At 33.5% G+C, this 26,736-nt stretch overlaps 4 protein-coding genes across 7 annotated transcripts; all 4 read left to right on the top strand.

Annotated features, from left to right (window-relative positions):
• Window positions 1-1,425: 1,425 nt before the first annotated feature.
• Window positions 1,426-12,110, top strand: DPE2 (disproportionating enzyme 2). Its single transcript, XM_088209699.1, has 22 exons — window positions 1,426-2,415; window positions 3,702-3,819; window positions 3,930-3,985; window positions 4,107-4,238; window positions 4,316-4,438; window positions 4,567-4,763; window positions 5,023-5,101; window positions 5,233-5,271; window positions 6,030-6,149; window positions 6,291-6,392; window positions 6,520-6,603; window positions 6,713-6,955; window positions 7,054-7,179; window positions 7,341-7,415; window positions 7,562-7,633; window positions 8,272-8,388; window positions 8,576-8,673; window positions 8,842-9,001; window positions 9,089-9,187; window positions 10,169-10,360; window positions 10,513-10,606; window positions 11,671-12,110. Exons 1-22 carry the CDS (start codon window positions 2,059-2,061, stop codon window positions 11,850-11,852), a joined length of 2,865 nt encoding a protein of 954 aa, XP_088065825.1. The 5' UTR covers window positions 1,426-2,058; the 3' UTR covers window positions 11,853-12,110.
• A 130-nt stretch (window positions 12,111-12,240) lies between these two features.
• Window positions 12,241-15,725, top strand: LOC110811213 (putative protein S-acyltransferase 1). The gene is made up of 6 exons (XM_022037634.2): window positions 12,241-13,262; window positions 13,362-13,552; window positions 13,990-14,169; window positions 14,260-14,565; window positions 14,644-14,865; window positions 15,047-15,725. Exons 2-6 carry the CDS (start codon window positions 13,394-13,396, stop codon window positions 15,605-15,607), a joined length of 1,428 nt encoding a protein of 475 aa, XP_021893326.1. The 5' UTR covers window positions 12,241-13,262; window positions 13,362-13,393; the 3' UTR covers window positions 15,608-15,725.
• Window positions 15,726-17,212: 1,487 nt separating this feature from the next.
• LOC110811308 (DHHC-type zinc finger family protein) lies at window positions 17,213-23,350 on the top strand. Of its 4 annotated transcripts, none has more exons than XM_022037761.2 (6): window positions 17,213-17,841; window positions 18,882-19,067; window positions 20,067-20,375; window positions 20,879-21,112; window positions 22,042-22,620; window positions 22,906-23,350. In XM_022037761.2, the coding sequence occupies exons 1-5, from the start codon at window positions 17,785-17,787 to the stop codon at window positions 22,615-22,617; spliced, it is 1,362 nt and encodes a 453-aa protein (XP_021893453.2). In that variant the 5' UTR covers window positions 17,213-17,784; the 3' UTR covers window positions 22,618-22,620; window positions 22,906-23,350. The 4 variants fall into 4 exon arrangements, with proteins under 4 accessions (XP_021893453.2, XP_088065826.1, XP_088065827.1 ...); XM_088209700.1 differs by lacking the exon at window positions 17,213-17,841 and adding an exon at window positions 17,866-18,306; XM_088209701.1 differs by lacking the exon at window positions 17,213-17,841 and adding an exon at window positions 18,292-18,428.
• Window positions 23,351-23,999: 649 nt separating this feature from the next.
• Window positions 24,000-26,666, top strand: CRD1 (dicarboxylate diiron protein, putative (Crd1)). Its single transcript, XM_022037765.2, has 5 exons — window positions 24,000-24,526; window positions 24,916-24,980; window positions 25,078-25,405; window positions 25,893-25,991; window positions 26,207-26,666. Exons 1-5 carry the CDS (start codon window positions 24,056-24,058, stop codon window positions 26,468-26,470), a joined length of 1,227 nt encoding a protein of 408 aa, XP_021893457.1. The 5' UTR covers window positions 24,000-24,055; the 3' UTR covers window positions 26,471-26,666.
• The last annotated feature ends 70 nt before the right edge of the window (window positions 26,667-26,736 follow it).

Genomic DNA, 26,736 nt, shown 5'->3' with positions numbered 1-26,736 from the left:
ATTTCTCATAATATTCTATTCTAATTAATCTACGTGGAAAATAATATAAAATATTCAACAATTAATTCCATATTTAAATTTTTAATTATTATTATGTTTAATGATGTGCTTGCATCATTAATTACAACATATATATATATATATATATATAAATACACACACACGAAACCCAAATCAACGTGTTTATTGTTTAAAAGTATGATTAACAAAATTAAGTAAAAATTTATTTTTACCCTTGTAAAACACGTGACTTTTATTTTTGCTTTATCAAGAATAATATATATATATATATTAAATCAAACCCATCAATTACAGGACACGTGACGTATTAATGACTATGTAGTAACTCCCATCAAATTAATTTAAATACTTTTTAAGATATATTTGATTATTATTTTTTTATTATTAACAATTAATTTAAATTAATTTTTAAATTAAAAAAAAATAAGATAAATTTAACTTCGCCAGCCCCGCTTAGCCACGAGTTCCTATTTTCTCATCGTATTATTTGAAGTAAATTGCAAATATTCATATCTAAGTTAATGATGTTAATAAATAATAATAATAATAATTAATTAAATTATTATTTTTTAAATATAAAGATTAATTTAACCCAAAATATTAATTTAAATAATTTACGGTCATAAATAATTCGAATCAATATTATAGCCCACAAAAAATTATTAAACATATTTAATTTTAGAATTTATTTTTACTCTGTGTTATTTTTAATTGTACATTTATTTCATATATTAATAAGGAATTCATTTATATTAAGGTTTAAATATATGTAATTTCAAAATATAACAGAAAGAAATTTTAATTAATCAGAACAAAAAGATGTGCACGAGATGAATAAAATTAGTAAAAATATAAATTTATCAAAATTTAGAATATGATAATAGGTTTAATTTTTTTTTTATATTTTTGATTATGTAATAATTTACAGGTTATTGAAGAAATATATTTACAGTAAAAAATAATATATATATATGTATGTATAGATATATGTATGCATAAGGAGTCGGGTTCAGTAAATAATAAGTTTAAAGCATTGTTTGAAATTATTCACTTGTCCTTTTCTTTTTAATTTTATTAATTGCAAAAAGCCAGTAGATAAATAAATTAATTACAAAAAATAATAACAAGGAGTTAAACATCTATAATATTAAAAAGTAAAAAAATAATAATAATTAAAAAAGTTAAAATATAATGATATTAACTAATAATTTGTTTTTGTAATTAAATTATTAATATTTTTTGTATTATAATTTACTTTGGAATATTTTCTGTTTAAAATTGTATTATTATTATTATTATTACTATTTTCCTGAAATTAGATTCAGAAATCTGAATTTTCTAGGCTGCCAAACGACCTGATGTTCTGACATTCAACTTCATATGTTATAAGCAGTTGAATTATTATATGTTTTTAACATTTTCCATTTCACCAATTTATAAAAAGAATTATTATATATATATCTTGGCGATCACTTTATACTTTTTCACGAAATATCTGCCGAAAAAAACAAATCCAGAAAAATTAATCTCCACAAGATGAGCAATCTCCGTTTGTGCTTATTCAATCTTTCAAATCCCACTTGGATCTTCTCTTTGCTTTCTCGGTTTTCTATTTAATTAGCAGCTTGCAGTTCTCGTGAGGAAACGACTTTCATAGTAGCTTTCGGTTCGATTAAAGGTGTCTAAAACTTTTTACTCCTTCAATTGTGTGTACTGTTTGGTTGCCCAGAAAAGTTCTTCGAAAAGGAATGCCTGTCTTTTTTCTTTCTGGGTTTTTCATTTTCCAAATGTCTGTACTGTTTTATTAGGAATCCTCACGCTCGCACCAACTCAAATAAGAAACATGGTTTCTTCCTTCCTTCCGTAGAATTCATTTACTTGCTAAGAGAAAATTAACCAGGTTGAATCTAGGATTATGTATTCATTTTCATTTCGCACATTTGCATTTGTCGGCACTAACGAATTTACACCAGTATTTTCCTAGATTCTGAGAAATCTCATCTGGGTCGGTTCCTTTTTTTTTCTTCTCTCGAAGAAATGGTGAATCTGGGATCGATTTCAGGCGCTGGTAAATCCATGAAGCCCATTCACGTGAGCTTCAGATTACCATACAACACTCACTGGGGTCAGAGCTTGCTGGTCTGCGGCTCTGAACCGGTGCTGGGTTCGTGGGATGCGAAGAAGGGGTTACTGCTGAGTCCTGTTCATGAAGGTGGTGAGCTTATATGGAGGGGCACCATTACTGTGCGGAGTGGGTTCTGTTGCGAGTATAGTTATTATGTGGTCGACGGTGAGAAGAAGATACTCAGATGGGAGATGGGGAAGAAGCGTAAACTGGTATTGCCTGATTTGATCAAAGATGGAGAGCATGTGCAGCTATATGATCTTTGGCAGGTGATACAATCTGCACCATTATTATTATATATTTTTAGATTTTTTTTAGTTTTTAACATAAAAATTTTATATACATGTTGTATATGTAGGTGTTTATGTGTAGACAGACTGATCAATATGTTGTTTGGTTAAGAGAAAAATTCATGAATTATAAATGGTCAAGCTAAGATACTTGATTTTCCTTTGTTGTTCTAATAATCTTCTGAAGGTATGAATAGTAAGACAAGAAAAGGAAGAAGCATATATGGAAGAACATCAAATATAAATTAATTAAATTAAAAAGCCATTAAAAATTTAGGAATAATTAGAAAATAATATAAAAGCAAAACTGTCCTTGAGGATGTCATGTACCAAACATAACTCATTATAAGTTAAATGTATGATATAGCTGCATTTGGTTCCTAAAACTTTTATATGATTACAATTACTATTAAGTCCAATACCTCAAGTTTATTAAATGGAGCATCAACAGCTTCATTTTCTTACATACTTCACCCCATTGCATTAGACACAAGAATGCATATTTCCGAAGTTTGAGGCGATTTCATGAGGATTTTTCTCTAAGTTATCTTCAAGTTTGGTCTTTTAAAATCCCTGGGGCACAAACACTATTACCTATATCTGCAATATTCTGTTGTTAATTTTTATGCTGATATGATGAGATTGTGACATGCAGCAGTTGCAATTGAACATTATGTTGTTGTTTGCAATTTATTCTGAGGGAGCATGATAAAAGCAATAGAGCAACGAACAACTAAAACTACTGCTTATTATTTTTAATATTTTAAGCAACTGAGAGAAACAAATCGGTTAAAAACATTGCAGCTGATTCTTCAGAAAAAAGAAAGTCACTGCCGTGGCTGCTGTATGGTAAAACTTAGAATTTTCTCTTATGCCTTCAATTTAGCTCTTGTAACAGAAGGATTAGAGATGGTGTTAATAGAAGCTATGCAGTATCCGATGCCCTCATTATAGTGACCATTGTATGAATGCAGTTCTTCTCCTCTATTGTTGCTGAAGAAGTATGTACAACCTTGTTATCTTCATTTCTGGTTGGGAAATTATGCGTAACATATATTAATCTCAAACTTCATGGGCTGATAATTTTGCCAGAAAAGTTAAACATTGTTCGGCTCACGGGGACTTCTTTTTGAAGTTGTGTTTCTGTTTATCTTATAATGTTTGAATGATTCTTTCTGGTGGAGGAGATTTGCAAATTGCGATAAAGCATCCCTGCTTCTTGATGCAAAACTCTTCCTCTAAAACGCTTGTTTTATCAACTCCAGACTGGAGATGATTCTCTCCCTTTCAGAAGTGCCTTCAAAGATGTCATCTTCAACAGGAGTTGGACTTTGGAAGTTGAGAAACCCTTAGGTGTCATTCAGAATAAGTTGGATCAAGAAGGTAAGTGTTTGTCATTTGAACCTTTGTGTTCATTTCATTCAATTTAAGATTCTGTAATCGGATCTGGTCTTTTAGCTAAGTGTTGTTGTTTGACTTCTAAACTTAAACAGATTCAATCCTTGTCCAGTTCAAAATTTGCTGCCCAAATATTGATGAAAACACATCAGTAATATCTCTTTCTTTTCTTGACATATTTTTTTATATTTATGCATGTGTATATGCTATTTCAAAGTGTTTGTTAATCATTTTTAGCAACGTTCTTTCATATTTGTTTATAATACATGCAGGTTTATGTGATAGGTAGCACAACAAAATTAGGGAAATGGAAAGTTCAAGATGGACTTAAACTTGGCTATGCCGGTGGATCAATCTGGGAAGCCGATTGTGTGTTTCCAAGAGCTGATTTTCCATTAAAATATCCTTTCAATTTTGTTTCCTTTCAAATATATATCTCTCTCTCTCTCTCTCTTGTATCCTTAACTGTTGTTTTACATATAAATACTGTAAATATGGAAAAACAGGAAAATTTTCTTTGGAAACTGGATCCTACAGAAACCTCGCAATTGATTCCTCTAGTATTCAACTGGGGTACATCTTTGTTTCAGATGGCATGTTGCGAGTAAGCTCTTGAAAATAACAAATAAGAAACTGATTTTTTAATTTTTGATAATGAAAAGGGAAGTGAACGTTTTACTGTGTGAAAACTTCTATGTTTTGTCCTCTTATAAGCCAATCTGAATTTGCTAGGAAATGCCTTGGCGTGGTGCTGGTGTTGCAATCCCCATGTTCTCTGTCAGGGCAGAAGCTGACCTTGGTGTAGGAGAGTTTCTTGACTTGAAATTACTTGTTGACTGGGCTGTGGATTCTGGGTTTCATTTAGTTCAGCTTCTACCTATCAATGATACATCTGTGCATGGAATGTGGTGGGATTCATATCCTTACAGGTATGCTAAGGATATAAACTTTGAACGAATTTAATAGCATTCATAAGTAGTGAACTGCATCTTCTCTGCTTGCATAAGAAATTTTCTGCTTCTCTGATCTTACATTTCATGAACAGGCACCTAACATGTTTGTGGTCACAAATTGTACACCAATTACTGGAATGCGTATGAACTATGAAGATTAAACTATTGTACTGGTCATTATAGATTTGTTTCTCCGACCACTAAATTATTTCTCTCCTTTTTCTTGGACATGCAGCTCACTTTCCGTATTTGCATTGCACCCATTATATCTGAGAGTTCAAGCTCTTTCAGATAATATGCCAGATGTTATCAAGGTTCTTTGCAGCAGCTTCTTCATTTCTTGTTTAAGAAAAAACTGATAATTTGCTTTTGTAATTTATGTTGACTTCACTGCCTTTCAAGAAAGACATAGCCTCATTTTTTACCTCATTTCTTTTCCTTACAGCAAGAGATTCAGAAAGCTCAGGACAGTCTGGATGGCAAGGTAATCCCTTGTTTCGAAGTATTTTTTTATGTTTGAAAGTAGTAAGATTCTACTAATTGAATGATGTACTTTGCAAAGGGGAGAAATAAACCTAAAAAGAAAATCACATTAGGTCTTGATCTTTGCAAGTTCTCTGACAACCATTTACTTTATCATGGGAAGAGCTAATGCATAATGGGAGCTGATTCAGTGCATGTACCCAAACTCTAAATTTCTTTTTGGTTTCCGAAAAAAAAGAATTGAGGTTCCTAACAGTGAAACAATTTGTTTAACCTCTTAATTAAAAAAATTAGGATTTATGTTCCCTGAAGGGATAACAATCTGTTAATGTCTTCAAAATTAACCTAAAATAGGGCTTTATCATAACTTTCCTATAAGAATTTTCTTTACTCTAAATGTTGAAACTAGAGCTTCCATAAAGATCAGTTTGTTAATGTCTTCAAAATTGACCTAATATAGGTCTCTATCATAGTTTTCCTATAAGAATTTTCTTTACTCCAAAAGGTTGAAACTAGAGCTTCAATGGATCCTATGAAGAAAACCTTCAATAAAGATTGCTAATGTGTTTATCATTAAACATTTAAAATTGTCTATTTTGTGGCTTTCTTGTGATAATCTCAGAGGTGGTGTGAAAGGTATTAGAGGTTATTGGCATACAGAAAATATATTAACGACAGGCTTACATGGATAAAGAAGGTTTATGTATCCATTTTATATGGTTGTCCTTTTTGTTAATTCATTAAATTTTGGACATGCAGGATGTTGATTATGAGGCTACCATGGCTGCTAAGCTTTCAATTGCCAAGAAAGTTTTTGCCTTGGAGAAGGATATGATAATGAACTCCAGCTCCTTCCAGAAATTCTTCTCTGAGAATGAGGTTTTTAGAAAGCCTTTTCCCCTTCTTAGGACTATATCAAAAATTTTCATCAGTAAATTGACTTCTCATTCCAGTCAACTTCTCCAGTAAGATCTTTAGGAAAGCCAATGATGTCCTGACCTTTTTTTTTTCTGATTGAAGGAATGGTTAAAACCCTATGCAGCCTTCTGCTTTCTGCGGGACTTCTTTGAAACGTCTGATCACAGTCAATGGGGTCGCTTCTCTCATTACTCGAAAGATAAGGTACGTTGCTTATTGATTCTTATCATTAAATTGAGAAGTTTGGGAATTTATAATAGCTTAGGTTCTATTACATTGATTATCTATTTTCTATATGACTATTAAGTCTTCAAGAGCTTTCTTATTACAGCTTGAGAAAATTGTCTCCAGAGACAGCTTGCACTATGACATAATTTGTTTCCATTACTACATCCAATATCATCTACATTTGCAAGTAAGTAAATAATATTTCTGTGTCCATTTTGTCCATCATTGGTGGTTGCTATGGAATGAAAAGTTTCTTATGTTCAATGAATGGTTGGTGATAATATAGTTTTAAACAGTTGTCAGAAGCTGCTGAATATGCAAGAAAGAAAGGGGTGATATTAAAAGGAGATCTACCTATTGGCGTTGACAGAAATAGTGTGGATACCTGGGTTTATCCGAATTTATTTCGCATGAACACATCCACTGGAGCACCTCCTGATTATTTTGATAAGAATGGTCAGAATTGGGGATTTCCTACTTATAATTGGGAGGAAATGTCAAAAGATAATTATGCTTGGTGGCGTGCTCGTTTAACACAGGTTTCTCACTTATACATTCATTTCTTTTTCTTGCTCAGAGTTCTTATAAAAATAATATCTTCCAGAGATTAATCACAGGGTTCTCACATACATTACAGATGGCAAAATATTTTACAGCTTATAGGATTGATCATATATTAGGATTCTTCAGGATCTGGGAACTTCCAGAGCATGCTATGACTGGTTTAGTTGGAAAATTTCGACCATCTATTCCACTAAGTCAGGTATTTTCACATCCTTGTGGTTTAAAAAACTGAAAAACAACTGTCTTGCAAAACCAGAAATAGTTGTTGCTGAAAAGCCATATTATTCCATGCCTTTGAGCCATTGTATAAAATTTCATACAACAAAGTCAATGCATAATAGATTAATGCTTTTGGTGTAGGAAGAACTTGAAAGAGAGGGAATATGGGACTTTAATCGCTTGAGCCGCCCGTACATTAGACGGGAGTTCTTACAGGTTACTAGGTTTTCATGTTTGTTTTAATTTGCTTTCACTTAAATGACATCAATTTATTACTCAATAAAAAGATTTTTTCCTTGTACATTTTTGTTGCCAGTCATTATTTTCTTATTCACTTATTTGTTTTATTCTTATTGTTTCAGGACAATTTTGGACCTTCTTGGGCTTTTATTGTCTCTGTGTTTCTGAATGAATATCAGAAGGACTGTTTTGAGGTGATCCTCATAGAACAGTGTGCAATGTTCTTTGGTTTTTGCATGTTGTTTGCTTCTTCTTTTTTTTTTTTTTTTGTATATACATGTTCTTTATATCTAAACATGATTTATCTAGTAAGGAAGATAGAATTGTACTAAGCTTTTATTTTTAATTCTTGGTTTGTAGCTGATATCTTGAAGGTCAAGAACTAATTTAGTTTTCTTAGATCTTTTGTTTTATACATAGCAATACCTCTTCTACATGAGAGTTACTGTCCTTATCTTTTCTGAATACATTCTCTATTTCCCCCTCATAAATAAGACTTTAAATTTATTCTGGCTTTTTCATCTGATTGTCGAAGGAATCTGGATTCTGTTGATCAAGGTTTTCTTCTTCTAACACTAAAATACTGGTTGTTAGTTGCTGCTTCGGTTTGGAATAGGTGCTTTTGTAGAATTCATTTTTTTCATAACTTAAAAACCTTTTCCTTTTGGCTCCCATTTAGCTTGTTGAGTTTCCTTCCATGACAACAAAGGAACTTGAAATTCTTGTTCTCTCACTCCAGGAACTTATGTGGATCTTCGTTTCTGTTATCTTCATTGCTATCAGTTTTATTAATCATTATTAAAACGATAAGTTTTCTTTAATGCTGCATTAGTTCAAGGAGGACTTCAACACAGAGAAAAAAATTGCAGCGAAGCTGAAGTCATTTGACGCGAAGTCATTGTTGGATGATGAAGGGAAAATACGTCGTAATCTTTTTGATCTTTTACAGGTAACTTATATCATCAAAGTAATTTTTAGACTTCAGTTTCCTATCTCTATCAGCTCATTATAATCCTTCCACAAATAGTTTGCATTGGCTCCTTTTCTCAGGTTTTACGTGTATTCTTTCTCAAGTGTCAGGCACTTCTATCAGTTGTCTGAGTAATATGTTTTGCTTTTTTGAATTGGTTCTGCAGAATATTGTTCTGATTAAAGATCCTGAGGATGCAAGGAAATTTTATCCCCGTTTCAATCTTGAAGATACTTCAAGCTTCAAGGATTTGGATGATCACAGGTTCCTTATCATATTAGTTTTCAGAAATTCATCTAGCTCCTAAACTGATTTTGTACTCTATTTTTCGATATAATAATCACATTGGTATTTGCATTGTAGAAAGCTATCTTTTGCTTGAACTGTTCTGAGTTCTTACCATAACTCTCTGATTATTGTTAATTGAAATAGTAAAAATGTGCTGAGAAGATTCTATTATGACTACTATTTCCATCGACAAGAAGATTTATGGCGAAAAAATGCTCTGAGGACCCTTCCTGTGTTACTAAACTCCTCAGATATGCTAGCCTGCGGTGAAGATTTAGGCCTTATACCCTCTTGTGTTCATCCTGTACGTTTTTTTACTTCCCTAAGTTCTGCTGTTTCTTGGCCGCTTCTACATCCCAATACTTTTTCATGACCACATATATTGATGCAGGTAATGCAAGAATTGGGGTTAATAGGCTTGCGAATTCAACGCATGCCCAGTGAACCTGATCTGGAGTTTGGCATTCCCTCTCAGTACGATTATATGACTGTGAGATCCTCTCCTAAATCCTGTTCATAGTGCAGAAAATACAGTACGATATTTTTTCGGGGTTTCTAGAGCGTGATTCTTTATAATTCTTAACTGAACTATATAATTCAGATTAGGAAGTTACATTTACTCAATAGTCTTCTAGAATAAAAAGGGGTGGTTATTTCTGAAGTCCTAAAAAACTCTCTTTCTGCAATGAGACTATACTTGTTCCAAATGCTGTCAGTTTCCAAAATAATAACGTACACATTTGAATTGCTACCCAGAACAGTTAAAAAACAAAGAACTGCCATGCAGAAAAGAGTGGCATCTCGAATGACTATGCATGTGTTGTCTGTAACTTTTTTTTATAAAAATTATTGTGTTTTTTCATAGTGAAGAGAGTTGATTGAAATTGCACATATTATCCCTGGAGTTCCATGGTTTTAGGGTCAACAAGAGATCAATCATTGTTTTGCTCATTTATTTTAGAGTTGCATCAGTAGCACCAAGCACAGTAGTTAGTTTCCATTTGCTTGAAAAGGTTCTTTTGTGAAGGAAAGGGTATTCTGGCACATACACCTCATATCTTCTGGTGTATATGCCAAGATGGTGTCATGCATTTTGAAGGGTTGAGTTTAGAAAGACACAGTGGTGCTTTTGAACTTTTTTTAATCAATAGATTCTCTATTTCTTTTTTATGTTTTATGGGGGTAGCTTTTCTTTTCTTTTTTTTAAATTTTTTGCTTTTTCTCCTTTATGCTATCCCGACAGTAGGGGCATGTCTTTAAAAGTTTTAATAAACTATTGATATATAAAAAAAATTATTTGAATGGAAGTACTTTTTTGCTTCTTCTTGAATCTTGATCTTATTGTTCCTCTTTTTGTTTCCTTTGGAGTTAAAAATAATCATTTCAAGATTGTGATCTGGTTTGCAGAGTCTTCTTATTATTTGTTAATAAGATGAAATTAAATTAGGCAAACTGCACCAATGATTTGCAGGTCTGTGCCCCCTCATGCCATGACTGTTCCACCCTGCGTGCTTGGTGGGAAGAAGATGAAAGAAGACAAAGATTTTTCAAGAGTGTGGGCTGTAATGATCTGCCACCCAGTCGTTGTGTTCCAGATATTGCACATTTCATATTAAGGCAACATGTGGAAGCTCCATCAATGTGGGCAATTTTCCCTATGCAGGTATCAGTTCATTCTCAAATATTTCAGGCTTCTCATGAAGTGCATCAAATAAGCTAGAGCCTATTCCAATTCTCAAGTTGATTTTTATATTGGCACTAATTAATCTACTATGTAATCAATGATAAAATTCAGTCCTTTTATTTGATTAACAGGATTTGTTAGCATTGAAAGAAGAATATATGACACGACCTGCAGCAGAGGAGACGATCAATGATCCTACCAATCCAAAGCACTATTGGAGATATCGTATGTAGTAATGTGTTACTTTTGTATGCTCATGTAGAGTGTATTTGTACATTAGCTCAAAAGGTACATGCACAACATTATGGGTCCTTAGATTTTGCTGTATGCCCTCAGGAGAGGGGGGGTGGCGTGGGTTGGGTTTTAGACATGCTAAAGGTGCCTTTCTTCTTGATACATGGTGTCCACTTAGTACCTTGGTGTACTAATCCCTCAACTAGCCCTTTTTAAAATGGATATGATCTGATAGCACGGAGCTGGGAGGAGGTGTCCTTGTTGTAACCCGTGCTCTCTTTTAAGAGTTGGGTATAGCAGCTCTACCAATAGTTGATTTTCAGGAAAATAAAAAACTCAGTTACAGTGAGGCACAATTTTCTGTTCTAAAAGAAACAAAAATTAAGACCTAACTTGATGGAGAATAACTAATTGAATGTAGTGAACTAACTCATTGAACCCTCAACTCTGTCATATATTTCCATGGTGTATAAACTGTGGTCTATGATTTATGGATTGCTGTGAATTAGCTGGGTTATCGCTGAGTCAATACTAGAAGAGATTTGAGCTTGGGAAGGATTGAGTAAGGGGGGGGGAATTGTGAGCCCATTCTATTCACTATTTTTTGAGTAGTTTGGAAAGAGAGAAATTGTAGAAATTTTAAGGGGGTGGAAGAGAAGATTACTGAAATTAGAGGCAGATGGTTTCATTAGTTGGACTCATTAGTTTTTGGTTTTCCTATTTATGACAGAATTTTGGGAATTTTATTGACGTACTTATTGACATACAAATATTTTTGTACTTAAGTGGCCCCTTTGGTGCTTATGATTTAATCTATTTTTTTATATATTTTTAAACCCAACTAGATACGCGTCAGATGTTTTCACTTCCTGCATGCCTGGTAATATCATACTAGCAAGAATATATCAACAGTCTGGATCATATATCAAGTCTTCTGTGGCTTGGTTCTCTTATCAGTTCAATATACTCCTGTCTTAAACTGCTCTAGCTGTTTGTTTGTTTGTTGGTTTGTTTTTCAAGGATTATAAATCTTGATTTCGTGACTTTATACTTAGGTGTGCATGTTACCTTGGAGTCTCTGATGAAGGATAACGATCTGAAAACAGTAATCAAAGATCTCGTAGCTGGTAGTGGAAGATCGGTTCCTACTAACAGACTAGAAAAGCAGGCAGTTCAAGAAACATCAGCTCGAATTGCAGATTTACGACTTGCAAATGGTCAGAAAAATATTCTGTAATAGCAGAACTACGTTTCTTGCGAACCTGCTCAACAATCAGATGCAACCTGATCGAACTTGATAGGGATCGAGCACTGAATCACACGAGCTGGTATATTAGAATCTGCTGTCTTTTTATCTCATATTCCCAATAAAGAGAAACAATCTCTCAATAAGACCCTTTCTGATCTCATGCATCTTGCTGCTGTTGTCTTTATAAAGTCATAATTTGAAGGAATAACAAAATTATAGGCAATCTTTTTGTAGTTTGTCTTTTAATTCTGTTAGTCAGAATTTAAGAATGAACAAAATATAATAATGCCTTTGTATATTTTTTCTGATTTTCAAACAGAACACATAAATTGGGTTAATTGAAACTAAAATAGCAAATGCAGCCAATAATAATCCAATTCTTTCTGCTTAATTAGCTTAGAAAAAGAAAAACTAAGCAAATAACAATAAGAACACTATCGAGCATAAACTTCAAAATGCTCCACCATTTTCACCGAACCTGCAACGTGATCGTAAGTTCAGCTCGTCGTGACTGATCTGGTCCGGCGCCTGGCCATGCTCAATTTAGTCAAACATATACATATCAAGCACAAACACAAACTTTTTCCACTCCTGTTCTATTCAGTAATTACCCCTTCCCACTGTTTCAAACCCTACAATTTAATCTCTTTCTTTTTATTATAATTTAATTCATAACGTTTAACAAAACTCCATAAACAAAATAGATCTCTTCCTTTGGACAAACCCAAGTAGAAAAACCATAAACTTTACAAACTAAAAGTTTAGTAGTTCAACCTTTTTTAAAGGGTGTGGAGTTTTAACTATGAATTATACGCCTTTTTGTTATATGAGTAGTTATTCATATCAGCTTTATCGGCTTGCTATGAAACTTGAAATACCAAACATTCTATCTTAATCCAAACTACACTAATTTTAGATGGCTGACTTCTTTTGAAACTCAGTTAAGATAACACACACACACACATATATATATATACACACAGACACACACACACACACACACACACGGAATAGATAATTATTGTGGTGTCAACCAGCATATAACTATATCTGTTTATATTTTTCCATTTATCATATGCAAATATTTTCTCACCCAAAAAAAAACCATCCAGTCTATTTTTTTTTAATGTGTCTATAATTATTATTTTTAATTAAAACAGAAAATACCTGCTTAATTTGGAAATTGTTAGAGGACGTCGAGGTGTTCGTTCGAGAGAGAGAGAGGAAAAGAAACAACTGTATAGGATTGGTAATTAGGTAAAAAAATTTCATTAGGGGAGGAAGCTTTTTTTAGAGGAAGAGACATGTGATCGAGAAAAGAAAAGAAAAAGAAAGAACACGAAGAAGAAGAAGAAGAAGAAGAAAGAAAACGAAAGAGAAAACACCAAACACCCGCAGGTTTTTTAATTTCATTTTTCTCATTTGTTCTTGTTCTTTTTTTTGTTTTTGTCTATTTTCTGAGTTTTTTTTTTTTCTTTTTTGAATTTTTGGTCGTAGAAAATTTTTATCATGTGGGTGTTTGGCGATGCATGAAAAATAAGGATCCTTGTAAAAGGATTCTGAAAGAGAAGATGAGCAAAAAGAAGAACAATCAGGTTTATTGTGCTTCCTCTCAAGAAATGGCTATGTCCCCTCCAATTCCCAAATATCAACCTAAGAGGCTTTACAGACTTTGGAAGGGTAACAATGTAATTTCCTCTTCGTCTTCCTCTTCCTCTTCCTCTTCTTCCCTTTCGTAATTCCTTCGTTTATATTACTCTCTAAGTTTTTCTAGATTTAATTTGATTCGACATATATATATATATATATATCTATGTGATCAAACCCTTTTCTAAATTATATATACACACCTATATTTGTATCTTCTATCGTGTTAGCATGAACAAGATTGATTCTTTTATTTATTGAATTCTTTCTTTATGTTAGGCATGTAATCACGTATGAACAAATGGTGGAGAAATATTTTCTGTGAATCAAATTAATTAAAAGGGTTTTCAATTTAATTAATACTAAATATACCCAAATGGATAACAAATATATATATATATTATATTTTATTAATATTGTATAGGTGTAATGAATATACATTGAAATAGTTTGTGGGTGGCGGTGAAAAAATTTACAGAAATTTTGTTGCGGCGGAAGACTGATATTCGGGCCCGATGCGACGTCGCTTTTCTTGACAACATTTCTAATCGGATGTCCCGCATTAACATTCTGCACCAACATGTTGTTGACGCTTCCAAAAAGTGATCCTCTTTTTCACTATCCTGTGCTCTTCGGAGGTCTCCTCCTCACTTTTTTGGTCAGTATTTATACGTCTGTACATACATAAACACATACATATATATACATGCATGCTTAAATACATATATTTGTATATATATATCTGCAGGATTTTGGTTTTCTGTTCTTGACATCGTGTAGAGACCCAGGAATTGTACCGAGAAACTTGTACCCACCTGAGTCGGAAGAATTCGACGTGACCAACACGTCCATGGAGTGGGTCAGCAACAAATCATGCAGTTTGAAAATACCTCGTACCAAAGACGTTTTAGTAAACGGTCACACCGTTAAGGTTAAGTTTTGCGACACGTGTCTGTTGTACCGTCCTCCACGTGCCTCCCATTGCTCCATTTGCAACAACTGCGTCCAACGTTTTGACCACCACTGTCCCTGGGTCGGACAATGTATCGGACTTGTAAGCCCCCTTATTCATTTTTATTTATAATTAAGTAGTAATAAATAATAATAATTTTGTGGGTGTGTTTGGTTACAGAGGAATTACCCATTCTTCATCTGTTTTATATCGACGTCAACGATGCTGTGCGTATACGTGTTTGTGTTTTCGTGGATAAACATAATCCGGATACCGGGAGCTGTTTGGAGCACCATGTCCCGGGATATCGTCTCCGTCATTCTCATTGTTTACTGCTTCATTGCTGTCTGGTTCGTTGGCGGCCTCACCCTCTTCCATTTTTATCTCATTTGCACCAACCAGGTCACTCTACTCCTTTCTTTATAATAATAATCGAATTTACGTACGTAATAAAATACCATATTACGTTAATTAATTAATATTTATTTCAATAATTCTTTGTAATACATTATAAATTCTTATTTAAAATTGTATCCTGTTTGTATTATTAACAGAATTAGATGAATTTGTGCATGAATTACAGACAACTTACGAGAATTTCCGATATCGGTACGACAAGAAGGAGAACCCGTACAGCAGAGGCTTAATAAACAACTTCAAAGAGCTCTTCTTCTTCAAGATTCCACCATCGCTGATTCATCCAAGACAATGGGTTTCAGAAGAGGAAGAAATGATGATGGCCGGCGGGTCCTCCCGAGCAACTTCGAAGCTCGACAGAGGGTTCGGATCCAAAGAGTCAATGGTCTTCTCCGACATGGAAATGGGTCACAGCATTGCTAGGGTTACAGTCAAAGACGGAACAGTAATGCAGTTGCCAAGTATACTTAAGAACTTGGATTACAGTGGAGTTGGCGATGAAGGAAGCTTGAAGGGATCAAAAGATTTCGACCATGATGGTCAACATCATGTCAGCCAACGGGAGCAAAGCGGTGATGATCATCAAGATCGCGCACCAGTTGATAATTTTTTCTTGGCTGATTCCGCTCAACAACAAGTACAACAACAGTATTCACAGGTGTTCATGAACCCTAACATTAACGTTGTTGGATGTAAAAGTTCTATAGATCAAAAGATAAGGACCTAGCTAGTTTGCTAGTATTTAATATTGATTTGCTTCTACTGCTGTTGGATCTACACTTATATATAAATATCCTTTTTCAACCATTCAAAAAAGATAAATGTTCATTCTTCTGTTTTTTCCTCCCTAATTTTGCTAATTCTTGTATAAATTATTGTGTATATAACTACGCTTGAATTCCTAGATCGTAATTTTTATTTTATATTATCATTTTTTATTATTTTTTTAATAATTTAAAATATAAATTTATCGATCATTCTTCTATAAATTTTAAAATATATATATTTTTTATAAAAATATATATTCGATCAATAAGGTAATCGAAAAAAAACCCAAATTTATAATTTTTTATAGATGAAAAACTTAATGATTATTCAATTAAGCATCGGTTGGTAATTTAAAATAATTTTTTTTCTAAATTTATTGGTTAATTTAGTAATTTTGTAGTTTGATTATATGGATGCTATACACCTAATTTCCAATTATATAATACACAAAACTATTATTTTTTACCCTTTTTTTTTGTTCATTTAGGTTAATAAAAAATAATACTTTAAATAATAATAATAATAAGCCTATCTGTAAATTTGAACATTGACGCGTTTTGTCAACAAACTTATTTTTCGAGCTTAAATTTGTTTCTCTAATCGTATTTTTTACTCGAGATGTAAGAAAAAGATAGATAAGTTTATCTTTTTATAATTATTATCTTATCGAAATTTTATTACCTCTGGTGAAATTAATTTCAAAATCAAATACCAAAATTTATCACGCCACATCATCAAATATCGGTGACTATTGAGTGTAATCTTTTTCATTAATGACTAAGTGTGTTCTTAGTAATTTCATAATTAATATATACGTACATACAATCATAGCATATTAAAAGTAACACTTAAAATAATGTTACACATAAAAAAAAAATAGTATGATATAAAATATAATCTTTTATCATTTAGGTAGCATTGGCTACAATTAATTGGTAATAATGAATCTCAAAAACTTGTCACCCACCATCAACCTCACCACTCAATTTATTGTCAACATAAAACTTTTAATTTATTTAGGAGGTAGGTGTAAATTTAATTCCATGTTAAATATAAAATAAAATTGTTATTATTAAATATATATTAAAAATAAATATTTTTAAATAAAAAATTCATATATTTTGTTAATAAATTAGATAATACTTATAATAATATAATTTTTTTTTTTAGTAAAAATAGATCTTATATAAATTTTAAATAATAAATTATATTCTCATATAAAATATAAAGTCAACAAAGAATAATTTGATAAGATTTTATATTTATTAAAGTTAAATCCAATTCTTCTTATAAAAAAAAGAAATAATTATAAATAATTACTTTCCTTTTTTTTTGAAAAATCATTAATTACTTTTTTATATAATTCAAATTTTATTTTATTGGTAAAAATATTAAAAACAAATTATGCAAAAATTTTGAAATAATATTTTTATGTTCATTTTAAATATAAGATGAATTAAAATTAATGTATTATAAAATGTTAAAATTTAATTATTTTAAAATATTTATATTTGGTCTCATGATAATTTAGAGAACTACAAATGTTATGAAAAGACGTCAAACAAGGTAGAAAGCTAGAAGTCAAGAACAGCGAAGCAAAGAAGAAAATATGGTGGCATATTCGTAAATAAGAGATTTACGAGGCAGTTAATGGGAGCCTCGAAGTCACCGTCTGAAAGTGCCATTGCCGCGCGTAAGTGCAGGGGAAGAAATATTGAAACATTCGCCCGACGCCATTGTTGCCAGCATTTGCGAGATATACAAATTTTGTTTAATTATATATTTCCGGAGAAAGAGAATCAAACGACAGAGAAGATATTGTTGTCTTGTTTGGATTCGTCCCTGCAAACAAAACTCTTTCTTCTCAGCTCTGTTGTGCGAGGTAGAGAGAGAGGGCAGCTGGTTCTGATCCAGAGACCTCTCTCTCTCTCTTCATTTTTCTCTCTGTCTATCTCTAGCTATCTTTCTCTCTGTTTGTAACTCGCTTATTCGTATTGGAACAGCCAGAAAAAGCGAATAGGGTTTCTATCACTATCAGTTTGTGATTTGGGTTTTGATCACATACGATTTTTTATTAGTGGGTAGGAATCCAAATTAGATTCTTTCTTTCTTTCTTTCTTTCTTCTTCGCATTGTTATGGCACAGAATAACAATAAACCCAAGAGGCTCTACCAAACTTGGAGAGGCAACAACGTGAGTTTTCTCTCACTCTATCTGTCAAGCCATTGATTTTTATAGTTTATGGATTTTGGTCATTGCCTTGATCATATACGGGCCTGAGTATAAGCAATCTTCTTCAAAATGTATTTTGGATTGAAGTTCTGTTCTTCCTCATTTTTTTTTTCCATCCTCGATCATGGTTCTCTGTCTCTCCTTTTCTTAATCTGGGTTACTGCTATTAATTTTCTAGTTTTGGTTAAATCAAGAGGAGTTGTTTGCTTTGTTGGTAACTTTTCCTGAGCCGTGAAGTTGTGTGGACTTAATGCTTTTGTGCTTTATTTCCGTTCTGATCTCAGTGATCTCTGTTGGACTCCTCTGTAATTCTTGACTGCCAAACACGGCACAAGACTCCAAAATCCAAAACCCACTGTTTTGTTTATGGTTCAGGTCATACACCTTCACCTATTAAAAAAGAATAACGTCCAGCAGATTACCCAAGTTAGTTTTTCTATTGTCCAGTTCACCTTTGTCTTGATTTTTAAGATATTCCAAAAATTTGCTTTCTATAATTCACTGGAAATTCATAAGTTTACAGCTGTTTTATGGACAACCATATTTGAGTAAGTAGCATGATTAACTATTGAATTTTCTTTTTAGAGATGATAGGGGTGAAATACAATTGCCCCCAATAAGATTTTATGGACAGCTTTCCGTGTGTTGTAGTTTTAGTCTCTTGTTTTCATGTGAATCAGATTGATTAGGGTTTTGAGTTGTAACATTGTGTTGGAACAGATTAATTGCAACAAATTTAAGCAGAAAACTGGTTGGTTTTGGAGCATATTGATTAGTCTGGTGGATTCATTATATTTTTCTTCCAATAGAAAATACTTTTCTTGTAGCTTTTGTTGTTTGCTTATCTCTCAAGTTGTTTGCATTGCTAAAGTTCAAGAACTTGCTTATTGTTTAATTACATACACCAGCTGCTTGTAATATATATATTTCGTAAAACTCTGCTACTACTATAACATGCTTGCATTGATTGAGTTTTACTGTCTCTTTTGTTGGTTTATCAGAGATTTTTCTGTGGTGGAAGATTGATATTTGGCCCTGATGTGGCATCATTGTTTCTATCGGTATTTCTGATTGCTGGCCCCGCCATTACTTTCTGTATAAATATGTACACTAAGATCAAAGGTGATACCAGCCATGCTGATGATTCTTATCCAATTTTGGTTGTGGCCGTAGCACTCACTATATTAGTAAGTATTTTTGTCTTCACTTTGGGCTTTAGCAGTTATAACAGTTGTAAAAGTTTTGCCAGCACAAAATGGTGGGACTAGTCAAGAAAATAAAGAACCATAACATCATTGAATAATTTTTTCATCATAATTTAACTGGAGAAAATTTCCCTTTTTTCCCTATCCACTGTATCCCGTTCTACGATGCAAATGAAAGAAACGTCTCTATAAGGTGAATACTTTTTGTTTCATTTGAGAAGAAAAATAGAAATATTACAAATGAGGCACCAAGGGGTGCCACCAATGGACAAAAGGAATGGGATTACCTATTAATCAAAATGTCAAGAAAGTCCCTAGATATTCCATATCATCGAGAGATATCCCTTGAACAGAAAATGAGGGGTCAGAAAGCAGTGGTGACTTACCCTTGAATCTTCTATGGGAAAATTTATTGTGCACTGATTTCCCTCTGCTACTTCTTAACCTAAATGTAGATAGTTTGTGAATTAGCTTGGACCATATAGATTGTTGGACATGCAGGTAAATGAAATATGTCTTTTACTTTGTAAATTCCTACTGAGAAATATTTACCTTTTCTTTCAGTAAAATTGACTTTTTACCCTTCATGTACAAGGTCATTCTCAACTTATTTTGAAAAAGAAAAGGGGTGGGGGTTGGGGGGAAGGTGGGAGGGAGGGAGTAGAAAAGGGAAAATAATCCTTCCACTTACAATGTTTCTTATTGATTCTATTCCATTTCTGTCCTAGTTCTGCTTTCACTTTTAATTTGTGTTCTTATTTTTTCTGAATGCAACTATTGTTTCGAGAATGTTAACCTTGATAGCATAATTCAAGTTCTTTAATTTCTTTTGCCTCTGGCCGTATAGTGAATGGTTTCTTCAATTGAGCTTCTTTTCTGATTAGTAACACGATTGTTACAGCTGGGATGAGCAATGTTTAAGCTGGCATGCGAGTTTTGCATATGAATTGTAAAATTGAAACCAAGTTGAATTTGGTGCAGGACTTAACATTTCTCTTTATAACCTCCGGTAGAGATCCAGGAATAGTTCCTAGAAATTCAAGTCCTCCTGAGTCAGATGAAGTATTGGATATGACTACCCCATCTATGGAGTGGGTCCATGGCAGAACTCCCCACATGAAACTACCCCGGACCAAAGATGTGATTGTAAATGGCCATGCAGTGAAAGTCAAGTACTGTGACACTTGTTTGCTTTACCGCCTGCCCCGTTCTTCTCATTGTTCAATCTGTAACAACTGTGTTCAGCGATTTGATCATCACTGCCCATGGGTTGGTCAGTGTATTGGAATAGTAAGTTTCCTTCATAGGAAAAGTAAGCCATACATCACTATTACTTTCACTAACAAGTTAAAATAAGATATATGCATGTAGAAAAGTAGATCTTGACTGAATGAAGCTTTTATGCACATACGAGGTTGTGTAGGATGTGCCCATGAACAATAAATAAATGGTTTAAGTTATTCCTTTTGTATTTTGTCTCTATTTGTTCTTATCTGATCTTGATGAGATATTGGGTCTAATCTCTTTACTCTTTTATTTTTAAAAAATTTTGATGACTGCTTACATTTCTGACTTTGTAATGCTCTGCACAGCCTTTATATTGGGTCTAATCTCTTTACTCCTTTCTGACGTGGTAATTTGAGTGGCATAAGTTGCAAGCTTGTATAGTAGAATCATTTGTATAATATGAACTGGAAATCGCATTATTCCAACTTTATCTTTTATCTGCTTTTCTAATTGCTCTTGACCTTGTTTGCAACTAACCATGTTCCCCTACTTTGATTTGGTTGCAGCGCAACTACCGGTTCTTCTTCATGTTTATATCGATATCAACTCTGTTGTGTGTATATGTCTTTGTCTTTTCCTGGATCAACATCATTGAAAAAAAGAAAAGTAAACACTTCAGTATTTGGAGGGCCATGTCAGAAGATATCCCCTCAGATTTTCTTATAGTTTACTGCTTCATAGCTGTGTGGTTTGTCGGTGGGCTGACGGTATTTCATTTCTATCTGATTTGCACAAACCAGGTGACTCTCTCACTTCTGAACAAATCCTAGTAGTCTTTTTTTTCAGCAAGCTTCTTGTTTTGTTTTATTAAGAGATAACCTCTATTACAATTGGGGCCACCTAAGAACACTTCAATTTACTATTGGATCTTCAAATGCTTATGTGCATCTATCTTTCATGCAAAGATACCTGTCATTCTTGTAGTATCAGCATTTGCCATATTGCAGACGTTATTAGAATCATCCAACATATTATTAGAGTCTTTAAATTTTTATGTATTGATGGTCGTGACAGATATTTACTGCTCTCGTATTCCAATATTCTGAATGTTGATGACTTTATTAAATTTTTTATTGATATAAGAAGTCTATCCTTAGTTTGTCCTTTATAAAGGTAAATGAAGTTTTACGAATTAATTCCTTTTGAACGGCGAGTCTTTATAAAGGTAAATTAAAATTTGAGTGGCAAGTCTTTTGAATTTTAAATCCAAAAATAGCATTTGCATTTAAATAATGAATTTTTAAAACGAATTAGTGATAAATTCCATATTTATTAGCCTTTTAGGTAGATATAAGGAATAAGGGAGCAAAATACCCATATTTAGAAATTAACTATTTGGCCATTTATACTATGATGGGGTAAGTAATCAGTGTTTACATGAGGAAGTCTAACATGTAAGCAAGATATTGTAAGAGAAACAGAAAAGATCACTTAAGGATCATGCAATCACGCCTAGGATAGAGTGAATTCACATTCTCAAAGGATTGAACGATATACCAGTCTATCCTTGACTTACACTACTTGTCTGTGTCTTATGCTTATTTTCTGTTGGCCATTGTGTTGGTGCTTTTGAAACAAAGAATTGCAGCTCAGTGTTCATCATTTTGTTTCTTCAATTCAATAAACTAAATTCCCTAATTATAGTATTTCGCTCCTTATTTTGCTGCAGACTACCTATGAAAACTTTCGTTACCAATATGATAAGAAAGAGAATCCGTATAACAGAGGGACTATAGGGAATATCAGTGAAGTTTTTTTCTCGAGAATTCCATCATCATTGAATAAGTTCAGATCATTCATGGAGGAAGAGGGAAAAACAGTAGTCAGAAATGAACCTCTAAATCTCGAGGAGGGTGGAGTAAGCTCAAAGGAAAAGATTGACATTGAGATGGGAAGTAAGCTTATGGAGCACAGTGGATATTCGCTTCCTGAAATTTTGCGAAATTTGGATTATGATGATTTGGAAGATGGTTTGAAGATGAAGGGGGAAGAGGAAACACATCCATTTGATTCGTTTTTGACTGTTGTGCAAGACGAGGAAAAATCTTTGGAATTTCCCTTTATTAGAGATCAGGCAACAAGTTCTATACAATGCTCGGAAGCTGGAGATGATGTTGGAGCATCTGCACGAAGCTCTGCTGGTAAAGATGGCCCCAGAGAATCTATTGCAAAGGATACTATTGCAAGCGGAGAACTTGACGATCGGCTTAACTCTTGTCAACCTATGTCGCCAATTCATGTATAGAAGGTACTTGGCCTGCTGTCTTTCTCTCTAATTTCTCTTCTCGCGATTCTTATAATACTCTGTCTACTAGAAATAGTCACAGATTAGTACCTTTACTGCTGATTGATGAGCAGCTGTATGACAAAATAGATGGATAGGAAAATGAATAAACATTGTTTAAATATATTCACAATTAATACAACTTTTTAGGCTTTTAGCATATGCATATAAAAGGTCTCAAGCATATATAGGAGCAGCATTAGGGTCAAAAAGAACATGCTCCAATATTTTGCTCTTTTGGCTTTGAAGGTTCATGGACACTTTGAAGCAAGCATGGAAGATATAAAACTTTCCTTTTTCTTTTCTTCTGCAACTGCATTAAGGTATAAACATTTTTGGAGTGCGGTTTTCGTGGAGCCTGGGAAGATGTCTGCCCGGAAATCAAGGAATTCCGCGGAGATGCTCTTCGGCTATCTTCACTGTCTCATGTTTGGAGTTCATGTTTGTTTGTAAGTTGCATATGTACAAGTATATGCTGAAAATTATGTAAGGATTGTCTATAAGGATGAAGATACCTAGATTACCCACTCTTCCCCAAAGAAAAAGAAAATTTTAGTTTTTGAATGGGAAAAAAAAAAAAAAAATGAAGTGAAAGCAATGACTTGGTTGTGTAATTCTAGCTGTGTTTTTTTTTTTGGAATATTCATTTTTTTTTATAAATTTTTCATAATATTTGTTGATTCAGAGTTGTAAATGTTTGTCTGTACACACACACGTATACATACATACATACATATATATATATATTTGCAATATATTTGCCAGGTGAAGTAAACTTACAGGTTTCTTGTCATAGCTTCACCACTTTCAATTATATACATTAGGCTTAAAATGGTTTCCTTCAGAAACTAAATCTGAAAGTATTCATGTACTTTTATATTTAGACTAAGCTGTATTTATACACTTTTAGTTATATAAATATATACACTGTGCTTATACTAATTACATTTTTTAATACGTAGCTGTAAATTACATCATATTTTTCTGAGATATTATTTATTAATTTTATTCTCGTATGTGTACTTTTAAATTTTAATATATTTTCTATAAAATTTTGAGCTCGTAGCAGCCAGTAAAAAAATAATTTTCAATTAATTAATTAATTACATAAAAATAAAAATAAAAATCTTTATTCTAAAATCAAGGGGCGTTCACGTCACAAAAGCCGCACCACAACTTCTCATCCCACTTGGCATTATCGCAAGTCTCGATCAGACAATAACGTAATCATGATCAACCGATGATAAGCTGCCACGTGTCAGTTTTCCACTCAGACTGGTAGATTTCATTGGATGAAATTCAATCAACTGTCAACCAATTAAATTTCCCGCATCTTATCGTTCCCTCGGTTGCTCCCCTTCAAAAGACACTCCCAACTCAGAGCTTTCTTGCTCGAACAATGGCGGCAGAGATGGCCCTCGTAAAACCCATTTCCAAATTCAACACTAACCCCAGATTCGCCAACCCGAGAAGATGTTCAAACCCCAAGTTCACCACCATCAAACTATCGGCCGCCCAGCAACCGCAAGCGGCCGTTTCCACCGACAAGCCGAGCAAGAAAGCGGCAAAGACTGCAATCAAGGAAACCCTATTGACGCCGAGGTTTTACACCACGGACTTCGAAGAAATGGAGACCCTCTTCAACACTGAGATCAATAAGAACCTGAACCAGTCAGAGTTTGAGGCGCTGCTGCAGGAGTTCAAGACGGATTATAACCAGACCCATTTCGTGAGGAACAAGGAGTTCAAAGAGGCTGCTGATAAAATGCAAGGGCCTCTCAGGCAGATCTTCGTTGAGTTCTTGGAGAGGTCCTGCACTGCCGAGTTCTCTGGTTTCCTTCTATACAAGGAGCTTGGAAGGAGGCTCAAGGTATAAATAACTGGAATTCTGAAATTTCTAATTTCTGGGTTGCTTTCTTTTTTCATTGAATATTAATAATAATGCGTATTATTTTGTTTTAGTTTGGTAGCTGCAGGTTTTTTTGTATTCTTGCTTGTTGATCATTTTTAGTCATTTTACTAAAGTTTTCACTTAGAATTCTAATCCTATCAAATAATAACAGCTTACTAGGGTCTGAAACAATAAGAGGTTAATCCAAATACCTCTTAGAGTTAAGAATTCTTCTTAATTTTAGCTTCTGTTTTTATTAGCTTCTTTAAATTATGTACTTTTTCTGGGAATGTTTTATTGTTAAATTTGCTGTTTTGTTTTTTTGTCAAAAGAAAAAAAATTCACTGTTTTGTGGGTTGTTGTCACAGAAAACCAACCCAGTAGTGGCAGAGATTTTCTCTCTAATGTCAAGGGATGAAGCCAGGCATGCTGGGTATGTTATAGCTCACAAATTCCTAATTCTTTGGTATAGACTATAGATTAGTGCTGCTGTGCAGGCCAAAATAATGACCTGGTCTCAATTTGAGCAGGTTTCTGAACAAGGGTTTATCTGATTTTAACTTGGCATTGGACTTGGGATTCCTTACAAAAGCTAGAAAATACACTTTCTTCAAGCCAAAGTTCATTTTCTATGCCACATATCTATCTGAGAAAATTGGATATTGGAGATACATCACCATCTACAGACATCTCAAGGAAAATCCTGAATACCAATGCTATCCCATTTTCAAGTACTTTGAGAACTGGTGCCAGGATGAGAACCGCCATGGCGATTTTTTCTCTGCCCTGCTGAAGGCACAACCACAGTTTCTAAATGATTGGAAGGCGAAGCTCTGGTCCCGATTTTTCTGCCTCTCGGTAATTTTTCAATACTAACCTTTGACTAACTCTTGTTAATATGGCATCAAGATTTGAGATCTTGAATTCATGCCTTCTCTCCAGCGTATTTATTTTGTTTATTTGTACTTATAGTTTAATACGGTATCAAAGCTTGAGATCTCAATTCCAAGCCTTTTCTTTTGCATATTTATTTTATTAATCCGTCTGTTACTACTTTGTAGTCCATAATTGATTTATGGGTCCTGTATGTATCTGTACTTGTAGCCTATAGATGAGTTTTGTTCCCATGAAACCACACTTGCAAATTAACAATGTGTTAATATGCGGTATAAAAAATAAATTGACTCTTTTCTATTGACTTGAACTTGTGGGCAACTTTGTAGATCATAAACTTTTATTTCCCAAATGCTGAGTTGCAGTGGGCTTAAGACACATAAAAGAACAATGATCAAACTGTACATAAATCTTTTTTAGTTTTCTCATAAATTTATATAATTTTCTGCAGGTATACGTGACAATGTACCTTAATGACTGTCAGCGAACTGCTTTCTATGAGGGCATTGGGCTTGACACCAAGGAATTCGACATGCATGTCATCATTGAGGTGAATTTCTGGCTCCATGTTGTTTAGCATTCTGCATAGATTTAACCACAGGCATAATAGGCATTTTGTTGGGTATAAAATGGGATGGCTTAATGGTAGTGAACCACAGCCAGGATTTTCCCAAATGATACCAAAAGAAGAGAGGTTGTACAAGAAATGGTAGAAATACAAAGGTTTTATTAAATATTAAGCTGCTAATCTTTCTATCCATGCAGACAAATCGAACAACAGCCAGGATTTTCCCAGCTGTTTTAGATGTTGAGAATCCAGAGTTCAAGAGGAAGTTGGATCGGATGGTTGAGATTAATGAGAAGCTGGTTGCTGTTGGGGAAAGTGAGGACATTCCCTTTGTGAAAAACCTAAAGAGGATTCCATTAATTGCAGCTTTAGCTTCTGAAATCTTGGCTGCTTATCTAATGCCACCGGTTGAGTCAGGATCTGTTGATTTCGCTGAGTTTGAACCTCAACTTGTCTACTGATAACTCTGTGTAAGTTACCTGTTTATTTTGAGCTTTGATTTCAAGCTAATCACAAGAGTTGAGGATAAAAAACTGAAGAGAATTTTCTTGTAGAGTTCATCTTGTTTTCTATGTAACAACAGAACCCATGGTCTTATGGCAGCTTGATGATTCAATCTCCTTGTTATAATATACGTCTATATATTTGTTGCCAAAATACGTCTATATATTTGTTAATGTACATATATACGCACACATCCACACAGAGAGATGGAAGGAAAAAACAG

The sequence above is a fragment of the Carica papaya genome, chromosome 8, assembly GCF_054855325.1.
Source record: "Carica papaya isolate Zhongbai chromosome 8, ASM5485532v1, whole genome shotgun sequence".
In the NCBI taxonomy this organism is placed as follows: Eukaryota; Viridiplantae; Streptophyta; class Magnoliopsida; order Brassicales; family Caricaceae; genus Carica; species Carica papaya.
This window is presented reverse-complemented; position numbering and strand designations above follow the sequence as displayed.